The following is an 11,999-nucleotide window of genomic DNA, read 5'->3' as shown; positions in this document are numbered from 1 at the left end:
TAGTAATATCTATCAGATGACCAACCATAGTACAAGTTCAAATACTATAAAACAGTGCTTAAGAACTCTTACCTATATAACTAAGTAAGACAGGGAGAAATATTAGTCCATGAGTGGCTCCCAGTAAGACCATAGCTAAATACATCCTGAAGTAAAATATCTGGAAAATCTGGGATTTGGCAAAGGCCAACACCACAATTCCTCCAAATTTTGTAAGTGTGATTCCGCTGAATACCTAAAAGAAGAGACAGTGTTACAAACTCCTTTTATCAACTTTTAACTGAACACTTCATAATACAAAGATGTCTTAGAATTCAATATCCAAAGTAATGTGAGACAGTTTTTAGAGGTACTGGGAAGTAGCATTATTGTCTACCTAAATTTTAGTCTTTACTCTTTTTTTTTTTTTTAAATGAGGAAATGCATCAGATGGCCATGTTACTTTTTTTTTTTTTTAAGAGAGAGGGAGAGAGAGAGAGAGAGAGAATTTTAATATTTATTTTTTAGTTTTCGGTGGATACAACATCTTTGTTTGTATGTGGTCTGAGGATCGAACCTGGGCCGCATGCATGCCAGGCAAGCACGCTACCGCTTGAGCCATATCCCCAGCCCCAAGTCTTTACTCTTTTTAAAAAATTTTGTACTGGGGATTAAACCCAGGGGAACTTAAGCACTGAGCCACATCTCTATCCCTTTTATTTTTTATTTTGAGGCAGTTGCATAGGGCCTCACTAATTTGCTCACACTTGCCATCCCCTTGCCTCAGCCTCCAAAGTTGTTGGCATGCATCTGGCAATCTTTATTCTTTAATTGATATTATAAACTGATGAACAAGAGTTGGACTAAGACTCTCCAGACACCCACTACAGGCTGCGGGCTTGGTTCTGGGACGAGGCAGCTCTTGCTGGTCAACACACCATGCTGGCTTCCTGCGCTCTCAAATCTTTCTTAATATGCTTGAGCTATCCTGCTACCTAAAAAGGAGTCATACAAACATGACTGTAAAGAATTTCAGGTCTGTACAATACACAGCTATTTCATGAATTGCCTGACAACTTATAGGAGCTACTTAGTACCTGTAAGGTCCAGTAAAAGATTGAAATAGTTTTTTTTTTTTTTTTTAATTTTTATTAGCTGTTGATGGACCTTTATTTTATTTATATTTATATGTGGTGCTGAGAATCAAACCCAGTGCCTCACACATGCTGGTCAAGCTCTCTACCACTGAGCCACAACTCCAGCCCGGAAAACAGCTTTACCCACTGAATTTTAAAGTTTCTTCTCAGAAAGTCATCGAGCATGCACCCCATCCTGCCACTCCTGCTGCGTACACCCACAGAGTATACTCACAGAACTGCCCATGAGAGCGAGCGCCTCTTCAGCACGGTCCACGCGGCTTCCTTTTGCACTCACTGTGAATGCTCTGGTTATGTGGCTGCAGAACTCCACGGAAATGCCACAGCTCTAGAATAAAGTACTTACATGAGAATGGCTCTTTTCTAGTTGAAAATCCTGAGCCATCTCCCCTTCCCTAAAATGGGGGTTTGCCAGGGGACCTGGGTGCTGGAGGACCCCCTTTTTAAAAAAAAATTTTATTTTATAGTTGTAGTTGGACACAATACCTTCATTTTAATGTGGTGCTAAGGACCTTGCATGTGCTAGGCGAGTGCTCTACCACTGAGCCACAACCTCAGCGCCCCCTCAAGCAGCCCTTTTGACTTATAAAACAAAGTTCCCATCACACCTACCTAAATGGTGGCAGGAAACCTTGGAACCCTCTAAGCACCACCCAGTGCACCAGTTTTCTACAGCATGTTTGCTCTGTTAGGGGAAGTTGCTGGAACCTCTCAAGGTTGGCCCCACTATACCCCACTGAGCAAGCACACTGTCTTCCTGTAATTAGGCCCCACTACCACTCTGAAAGGGTTACTATCTGAAAGTACTGATACAGTTTCTATCTTCCATTAATACCTTCCTGAATGCTCACTTCTTCAAGATTTTATTAAAAAGCACCTGGCAACTATATGGGATGCCCTGCTGGGAAGGCAAGGACAATTTTCTGTAAAGTAAATATCTTGCTGTCATCAGGCTACATGCTTTTGCAGTGCCTTCCGAATAATAAAAGCAGAATACCCGTGCCAGACGGTGGGGTCACATTGCCATTGGCACAGATGTCATGAACCACACTATTTACTATAGCTGCAAAGGGATTAGAGGAAACAATGGGAGGGAACAGATTACCTTTAATGTGCTTCTGCTCCCAGCTTCTGCCTCTCTGTGCCCTGTCCTGATTCCTCCCACCTCTCCTTAAGCACCAAGAGTAAGAGGCAGACTTGCTATTTTACTCCATATAGGGTTATATGAAATTCAGGAAACCATTCATGTGAGTGACGGGAGCTAGGGACAAAATGAGAGTGGACGAAGACTCACCATCACCAGGTTGACTAAGGACACTGCGTTCAGACTGATGCCCCACAGCCACATCACGCCAAACATGTTGACCAGGATCATGGCAATGGTGACACACATGATGACTGCAGACCACAGTTCACAGCCCAGAACAATCACGGTCACCAGAAATATGGACCCCAGGGACACACCAAGGTTAAAGATGGTGTCATCAATGATGGTCAGGTACTGTTCGTAGAAGACGTAGAACACACTGGGGAGGAAGGGGGACATTCCGTTACAGCTTACACTCACTCCTGGGAGCCCCACCCGGGACCACTCTCACTCCTGCAAAGCTGGGACACTTGGAGACACCCTTGCAGAACACCTCCCTCGTTTCACTCATGTACAGTAATTCATCTGGATCTGATGGCCACTGACACCCAAAGAAGGGCCTCATGTTTTGTTCTATATAAGGTTTTTTTTTTTAATATTTATTTTTTAGCTTTAGGTAGACACAATATCTTTATTTTATTTTTATGTGGTGCTGAGGATAGAACCCAGTGCCTCACGCATGCCTGGCGAGTGCGTTACTACTTGAGCCATATCCCCAGCCCCCAATATAATGTTTTTGATTCAAAGCCCAAACTATGTTACCTTATAGCTATTGACAAAAAGCATTCCATAGTATTTTCGGAAAAAAAGCAGATCTGACCCGGGAACTACCTCAGGCTATTTTTACCCCTAAAAGTTAATCAGTGCTTCCCAGGAATTAGGACATACATTTTTAAAGAACTTCTTCCACAGGGATCATGGTGGTGGTTTAAAAAAAAAAAGCTACTTGTTTCTTTTACCATTCTCTATTTCCCCAATTCAGTATTTAATATATAATACATTCCTTGGCAGGAAAAAATAATACATAAACCATTCAAATGAAAAGTCCACTTAAAAGCACCGAGAAATCCCAGTCAGGAATACCCAACAGCTGCTCTCTAGGTACGCCAGGGCATCCCTTCCCTGAGGCAGCACCCTGCCTGGGGTCTCGCTGGGGCTGTGAGGCAGCATGAACCAAGTGCAGTTTGTAGTTCTCAGAGGCTCAAGGTTCTAGTTCCAAGATGGAGCAAGTATCAGAATCCAAGCTGAAGACCAGCATCCCCTAAGAGACAGACCCTTCTCCAGGAAACACTTCTTTATAAAAATCCACATTTTACCTGTATGGGAACACCCGATAATTACTGCCCTTCGTGCTCATGGTTTCGGTGATGTTACTGGCCACAAGTCGGGCTTTTTTCATAGCATCAATAAAGTCAGCGGAGGTCTGCAGCACAGTGTGGTAGGTCATGAAGTATGTGGCTCCGATGCCAGTATTATTGCCAAGGATGTTAACTGCTGAGCTGTAAGCTGCATGTCCCCTGGGAAAGAGTGGGTGTCAGAGAGGCCAGCCTTGCAAACTGGGCAGAATCTGAGCACTCCAGGCTAAGTGACTCCACTCAGAAGCCAGACACAGTTGTAGAGTTCGCAGATGAAAAAGGTGTCCTGATGAGGGAGTGCAGAAGCTCTGGCTTGTTCTCGCCCAGACCGGCTTTTCTTTACTGCTGTGGTTTCTCTGGTGCTTGGTAGCTATTGTTTTTCTATCTGATTCTGCTCTTAAACAAACATGCTCTGATACGGAGTTTACTTAGTGCTGCTGTGTAACAGGAGGCAGGGAAGGGCCAAGACCTGGACTCGACCTCGGCCTGCTGCACTTGGTCCTGAAACCCTGGCAAGATTCCCTCACCCAAGCTTTAGCCTCCCGCTTGGCATCACCAGCTCCAGCGCCACAGGCTGCAGGCCGGATGGGCAGTTCTGCACAGCGGGTGCCCCCGGCTGCCTTTGTTACAACTGAGCTCATCTCAGCTGGTATTATGTAGGCCAAAGCACTCAGGAACCAAGTTGCAAGACTCATTTCTCTTTTATTTTTTAGGGGCAGCCTTCCCGTGGGACCTAGTACAGGTTTTAAAACACAGACACGATACATACAATTAACTGATGTGACTCAAGTAAAAAATGGATCCTTACGAAAAAACAAGTATGTTCAGTTAAACTCACATACATGTGGATGCTCGTCTTCCAACCCGCAAAAATTTCCAAATCAACCCCCAATCTTCTTCACTATTAAAAGTCAGATATCCTGCACTGTGGGCAACTGGCTGGATGGGGAGCGAGAAAGCCCACAGCCTCCTCCTCTACGGCCAGGCTGGCAGGGAGCACGGTGGGGCTAACCGAATCTAAACCATTGTTTTTTGTGGTACTAGGGATCAAACCCAGGGGTGTTCTATCACTGGGCTATGTCCTAGCATTTAATTTTTTTTTTTTTAATTTTAAGACAGGGTCTCACTAAGTTGCCAAGGTTGGCCTTGAACTTGGGATCCTACTGTTATAGTCTCCCATGTCCCTGGGATCATGATTATGCACCACTAAACCTTGATCTGGGATAGCATTACCAAAGCAAAGGCATGGTCCTTTACACCTATTGGCAAAAGTGGACAAAATCAAGCTCATTCACACTCTGAAATACTGGCATGTCTACCCTCTCCCTCCAGTCCCCTCATAATGTGCACGGAACCAGCACCTATCTCTACATCTAATGGGACAGGACCCAGACAGCAGCGTAAGAAACGAATCCCAAGCCAGGAGGAAATCTGCTGAAAACAGACATTTTTTTTTGTTTTTTTAAAAGGTGTCTTAAGTTTCTTTACTGCCCCAGGATTGGGACAGGATGGCTGAGGGTGGAGAAGATGCCCTTTCCCACCAACTGTCTTAACCCAGCCCTCACTTAGTTCTCCATTACAAATTAAAGCTGCAGCAGACGCTTATCTGACCTGGCTCAGCAGCACTTACCCTTTGCCACACTTGGGGTTAGGGTTATCAGAGAGAAACATGGGCAGGAATTTCATGAAGTCTCCACCCTGAGGTCTCTGTTTGCCCTCCGGAGTCAGAGGCCTGCAGCGGACGCAGGAAGGGTCAACCACTGGCAGAAAAGAGGGAGGACCAACTGTTAGAAGAAGGGGCCTCCAGATTTTTTTTAAAAATTAGAGACTGAATGATTTTCCTGAATCTTTCCCTTCATCCAAAAGCTTCAGTCACAAGTGACTTTCATTGTTTAATAGATTTAATACACAGCTTCATCTTAGGTGGACAATACAGCATTTCCTGCCCTGGTAGGTTTCCTGCTTCATGGATGACAACATCGAGTGGTATTATGAGAGCCAGGAACTTCCGGGTCCCATTAAGAAAATTCCAAGACAATCTCAACACTTAAAAACCATCAGGCAACAGTGACAAACCAAGGCAAACATGCCTCTGAGAAGCCAGGGCCAGTGGCCACTCAAAAAAGGCAGAATGAGAACCCTCATCAGGGAACCAGTTCCCTGGAGTGACCTTGTTTGGCCTGCAGCCCCATGGAGGGCTCAGAGAGAAACACGTGGCATGATTCAGAGCTAGTGACAGAGGAGAGGGACAAAGACAAAGGGAATGAAACCCGGAGCTGGCACAGAAACGGGCACATGCTGAGGCAAAATGCAAATGATATGTATGTAATGTTAAAAATTTTCAGCAAAAAGGAAAGATCTGGAGAAGGAGGAGAAAATACCTGAAGCATTGCAGAACTGTTCAGTGATATTGTAGACTCTACAGCAAGTAGACTGTGGCTTAACCCAATCAAAATAATCGTCAATCCAGGACGAGGGAGCAAAGCCTATCCGGGTGCTGGAGAAAGAGGAGGAAAAAACATATACAAAAACTGTTAACTTGCTGCACAGGGAGGAGTCTTTAAATTCAGTACTTTTCCTTGAAACTTTATATCTTTTATTGCTTTATACTGCTATCAGTCAAAAGACAAACTACATTATAACTCAGTGAAAAAAACCTTCAAAGGACCAGTAGCAAATTAGTTCTTTGAAAGGTTTTGCTTAGGTTAAACTGGATTTAACATATGTTTTGATTAAAAGCAACTTTTCCAAGAAAGTCTATTTTCAGTGAGAAATTTCAGGCCCGAGCTGACTAGCTGGGAGCCCTTCCTACTGCTTCTGCTGAGGCACATGAGGAGCAGGTGGTACTGACTAGTTGTCCAGCTGAGCCGCGTTAAATATCTGCTGCACCAAGGAATCGTTGTCACAGCCCATGCCGCCGCACACCATGTTCTGCCCCTGTAGGGATGTATAGTTGTGCCCTTCCTCCAGGACAAAGTACACAGGTGGACCCGCGTGCAGGTACTGACCAAGGGATTTGAAGTAATCTATGACATAAGAGTCCTGAAAGACAGACCAAAGAAGGGGAGAGAAAGTATGAATGATCTGATGGTAACTAAGTGAGGTGATGGTCACTGAGAATTCAGAGGGCACCAGCAGGCCCAGACGCCTCCAGCCTGGATTCATGATTCTCTTCCTTGGGTTCCAGGGTGCTCCTCCTGCCAGTCCCAATCAGGTTGGACCTCCATTCAATGGCTGTGTCCAAAGAGCCCAGAAGGTGAAGGTGGCCCACAGGGACACAGCCTGGTGGCAGTTCTTATATCATATGATCAACTGTCACCATTGCCTACTGCCTTTGCACAGAGAAGCAGGCATAACACCCACGTTCATTTACTGAAAACTTTACTCATCACCAGTTAACGTAAAAAAATAATAAGAAGAAAACATCTTACATCTGGCACTGAAAGAGACTGATCCAATCCAATTTCTACTTTGTTCAGGACCGCGATACTAAATGACAGGACACCCACAAAGACGGCAATCTGGAATGAAAGTGAATTGTAAGATGGCAACTGTTATAATATAACCATGAGTTGAAGAAGATAAATAAAATCAGTCTCTCTCTCCTTCACACACACAAAGCAGGACTTTTCTTTTTCTTTTTTTTTCAGTGCTGTGAATCCCAGTGGTAGTACATGCAAGGGCTCTACCACCGAGCTACACTTCAAAGCAGGACTTTTCTAAAATCCAGGGATAATTCCAATTTTAGCCTAGTTCCCAACTGATACTAAATGTTCAAAAAATGTTAATATCACTATTGCTTTTTGCTGTTATGGGAAACTACCTTGTGTTCTTTTAGTAGAGAGTGGTCACTATCTAGCAATGAGAGGGCGCACCAATGAGGGGTCTGGACAGTGATAGGACAGTTCTGAATCCTGACTACAGTGAAGATCATGGGACCCTGCACAATGTGATAATATCTCAAAACTACACACACATTGTGTCAATATCAAATTCCTGGTTCTGGGGTGCAGGTGTAGCTCCATGGTAGAGCATTTGTTTAGTATGTCCTTCCAAGCACTACACACACACACACACACACACACACACACACACACACAGACATGTCCTGGTACTGATGTTGTCCTATAATTATGTAAAATGTACCACTGGGGAAAACTGGGTCCAGGAAACCTGGGTCCCATCTGTACTATCTTTGCAACAGTCTATGAGTTTATAATTACTTAAAAATAAAAAAAAATGACAACTCTATTGCTTATTGGGACTGCTAAAACCTTGCTAGAAAAGGATTTTACTATTTATGCATGTTAAAGCTGTCAGAAATCTGCCTCTCGGGCTGTGTGAGTTCTTCGAAGGCATGAGACACATCTGTCTTGTGGGGAAGAAAGAGAAACCACAGAGGGGTGCATACCACGATGGGTCGCATCCAGTCCTTCAGCAGAAGTGGAGAGTAGGAGTTTTTGAAGAAGCGAAACAGGCAGCTTTCTGAGGCCTGGACGCTGCTTCCATCTTCAGCACCTTTCACACAGCAGAGGATGTCCAGCCGATTTTTCTGAGGGTACAAAGAAGAGCAAAGGTCACAGAAAATACCCTCCTGTGGTTCCTTCATCTAGATTTCAAACACATATTAAACGGACTGTAGCCCTGGTACCAACTTACCTCTTGACGTTGAATGTCTAATCCCAAGAGACTCACGAAACAGGTAATCTGAAGTAGGAAGTCAATGAAGACGGCCAATCCCGCAAACAGAGAGAAAGTGTGGACGGCTGGCATCACCGACAGGGCTCCTATAGGGACAGGAATAGCTCTGCGTCACTCCACTCACTGCACAGGAGTCTGTGCAAGTCACACTCATGTGGACACAAGAACACAAGGGGCCACCTAGGCCTGACCCATTAAAAGGTACGCCACGGTCTGTATGGCTGCCACACGGAAACTGGGAGAGGAACGGGGTCTAAGAGCTCAGAGCTTTTCCAAATGGTGTCAGCACCAGACCAGCTGGGGAGTACACTCCGGGTCGCAGGCCCTATCCTGCTTAATCAAGACACAATTGCGTACTTCAACCCCAACTCTAATGTATTTAAAAGGTTTTCAGACAAATTTATGTGTGTTACACTTTGAGAACCATGAAAAATAAGGGTATTTCTTGGAGTAACCTATAGGTCTCACTCTGAGAGAGGGACTGTATTTTCCACCTGCTATTGTTTCAACAATGCTTGCCTCCCTGTGAAGTTACAGTAAAGAGAGTTTACAATCAAACGAGGGTGTTCCAGGTCAAAGGTACCAGGGTAAGACTCAAAGGTAAACTGGCAGCCCCTGGGCCAGATGTATACTGCTTGGCCCACACTTCAGTGGTCCATTTTAGGATTTTAAAAATATTTCTTAATAAGTAGTCAGCATTTGGGCTAGGGGCACAGCCCTAAGGAAGAGCATTTATCTAGCTTGTACAAGGCTTGGGCCAGGGTTTAATCTCTAGCACTGGAAAAAAAAAAAAAAAGTAGTATTTAATGATGAGATAAAGTTTTAACACAAAAATCTAGTTTTGGAAAAAAAAAAAAAAAAAGAAAAATCAGACCTTGCAATCCTGGGCTGGCCACATGTCACTACCTCTATTGGAGGGACACTCGCACTCAGAGTGCCACAGCTTCCTCCCAAACTATCTCCCCAAGATCACTCCAACCTTGAGGCACAGTCTCAGCTGCTAATATCCTTATCCTTGCACGGGTTTTCTAATGACGAAAGTAAAAAGAACTTTTTCTTCTGCACCTGTGTCCGTCAAAAGGAACAACAAAGGCCACAGGTTTCAAAAGCATTCAGCTTTGTGGAAATGAGACTAACATGGTGACAGCATATCTGTGTTCAAAGACTACCATCATTGAAGATCCTACAGTGTCCCTGCTGAAGGTGACCTTGGGACCATGCAGGCACTATGGTCTGTGACCCACAGACAGTATCTTCTCTGGGCTGATGGCGTCTAATCCACCCTCCTCTATTGAGGACAACTGCTTTTCTCCTCACTCACTACAGAGATGCAGCCGGCAGCCTGACCCGTGAGTCTACTTGGCGATGTCTCCATAGAAAAGAAGTATAGAAGGGTTGATTTTTTTGTTCCAGCTTATCCCAGCTCCTCGAACTGAAGAAAGATGCATAAACCCCTAGGGGAGGCTGCCTCCCCGGTGAGTGGTGTGAACAGGGGAGGAAGACTTCTACCCACACACAGCCAGAACATCCTGCAGGCCAATGCCTCTCAAAGAAGGCACTTCCAAACTGAGACCCAAGACACTGTCACCAATTGTTCTTATTCTCCACTCAGTGATAACTTTCCAATTATGGAATAAAAATGACAAAAGGAAGAGCAGGAAGGTGCACAAATCCAAGTACCCAGCTCTTTCTATTCTCAGGCTCAGCAAACTATAGGACTGGTACAATTTAAAGCATAATTACCAAAGAAAAATGCTGAAGTCTCGCAAAAGGATGACAGGAACATACTAGGAGCCACTTCTCCTAGGACCCTGCCCAGTTGTTGATCCAGGGTTTCCCCTTGAAGACGTTCATCTCTCTTAAAAAAAAAAATAAAAAAATTAAGTATGCAACATTAAAATTTCTCAGTAAAATTGCCACCTCTTTGCTTCTTTGTGTTAATTTGATAATATAAAATTATTAGTAGATGATTAGCAGTATAGCTAACCCTATAAACTTCTCAGGTTGAAGCAGAGTATTTCTGAACCACTTTCCAGGTACTAGGTGAGAAACCCAAGGAAAAACTGAATCTGTTATCACAAGAATACAGGAACACAGGCTGCAGGTGGCTGGACCCTTAAATGATGCTTCTATGCCACTGACTCTCCACTCTGGCAGGGGCTTCAGGATGACTGACTGGGACCACTTTCTACATCAGCGGGCTGTGTGTTGACTTTGGGTCTTTTTAGTGGTGCTTAGAACAAAACTCTTGTTCTTCTACACTATGCTGAGAATTATTTTAATAAGCTATGTCCAAAAGCATTCCCAAAATGTTAGCCCTTTTCATGCACATGTGGAAAGATACTTTAAAAATCAAACTTTCACTTTACATCTATGGCACCTACCAAAGACAGGGCTGAAATTCTTGGTTCCAAAATGTCCAAGACAAATCCAGGTCACCCGTGAGCCACAGAAGGCAACAACACAAAGCCTCCTCACTGTCCGCACCGACAAATGCCCAGCTGCTAACAGGCCCCATGCTGGGATGGCATGCTCCCTGGGAAGGCGAAGGCATACCTGGTAGGTCTGCACCAGGATGAAGATGTTGTCCACCCCCACAGCCAGCACCAGGAACGGGATGACTTCAATCACTATGAGGGTCAACGGGGTCCCCATGTAGCTGAAGATACCCAATGAGCAGGCCACCGAGCTCAACACGATCACGATCCCTGTGATGCCTAGGGAGATTTTAGAATCCACCTGAGAGGTGACGAAGACACAAGTTGTCAGTTAGAGGGTTTTTTGCCCATTGATTACTAAAAGGTCCTCATTATTACTGCTTTACATGGGTCTATCTAACCTAGAATTAAAAGTATAGACGGGTGTGGTGGCGCACGCCTGTCATTCCAGGGGCCTGGGAGGCTGAGGCAGGAGAATTGCGAGTTCAAAGCCAGCCTCAGCAATAGTGAGGCACTAAACAACTCGGTGAGACCTCATCTCTAAATAAAATACAAAATAGGGCTGGGGATGTGGCTCAGTGGTAGAATACCCCTGAGTTCAATCCCTAGTACCAAAAAAAAAAAAAGGCTAATTCCTAATTTGAGAGAGAGAAGAAAAAACTTCCAGGTCTTTCCTAGTAGCATATTTCCTGAGCTCACATTCTTAGTGATGGAGTGGACAAATTAGAAAAAACAAACTAACAGACAAACAATGTGAAGAACTTTAGGATTAAGATGAAACAAAAAATTGAAACTGAAGAAAACAGATGCAAGAAACAGAACTGTCATATAATTAACATACAGCTTGTACCTGAGTCCCTCAAAAGGAACAGCAGTACATCAGTACATCTAAGTTTTTCTTTTTTTTGGTTGTGGCACTTGGGATTAAACCCAGGCCCTCATATACACTACACAAATGTGTTAACGCTAAGCTACATCCCCAACCCTTTCTGTTTTGTTTTGAGACTGGGACTCCCTCAGTTGCCCAGGCTAGCCTCAGGTTTGTAATTCTCCTAACTCAGCCTCCTCAATAGCTGGGACTGTAGGCACACAACACTGTTCCCAGCTCAAAACTCTTTTGTTTAGGAGACTTAATGAATTTAGAATAAGTAGAGGGGCTGGGGTTGTCATTCAGTGGTTAGAGTGCTTGCCTGGCATGTGCAAGGCACTAGGTTCGATTCTC

The 11,999-nt window shown here is 44.4% G+C and overlaps 1 protein-coding gene across 1 annotated transcript in view; it reads right to left on the bottom strand.

The window, feature by feature from the left end:
* Positions 1-11,999, bottom strand: part of Npc1 (NPC intracellular cholesterol transporter 1) — a 49,713-nt gene that overhangs the window by 1,863 nt on the left and 35,851 nt on the right. Inside the window, exons 13-24 of the mRNA XM_026388084.2 lie at positions 10,896-11,078; positions 10,083-10,197; positions 8,298-8,425; positions 8,050-8,190; positions 7,070-7,159; positions 6,490-6,680; positions 6,020-6,135; positions 5,269-5,398; positions 3,600-3,800; positions 2,431-2,662; positions 1,351-1,464; positions 73-235 (exon numbers count right to left, since the gene is read on the bottom strand). Of these exons, the coding sequence (XP_026243869.1) occupies positions 73-235; positions 1,351-1,464; positions 2,431-2,662; positions 3,600-3,800; positions 5,269-5,398; positions 6,020-6,135; positions 6,490-6,680; positions 7,070-7,159; positions 8,050-8,190; positions 8,298-8,425; positions 10,083-10,197; positions 10,896-11,078 (1,804 nt within the window). The remainder of the gene's footprint in view (positions 1-72; positions 236-1,350; positions 1,465-2,430; positions 2,663-3,599; positions 3,801-5,268; positions 5,399-6,019; positions 6,136-6,489; positions 6,681-7,069; positions 7,160-8,049; positions 8,191-8,297; positions 8,426-10,082; positions 10,198-10,895; positions 11,079-11,999) is intronic.

This window comes from Urocitellus parryii, chromosome 13 (assembly GCF_045843805.1).
Source record: "Urocitellus parryii isolate mUroPar1 chromosome 13, mUroPar1.hap1, whole genome shotgun sequence".
In the NCBI taxonomy this organism is placed as follows: domain Eukaryota; kingdom Metazoa; phylum Chordata; class Mammalia; order Rodentia; family Sciuridae; genus Urocitellus; species Urocitellus parryii.
Note: the sequence above shows the minus strand (reverse complement) of the source record. Positions and strands in the feature narration are given on the sequence as shown.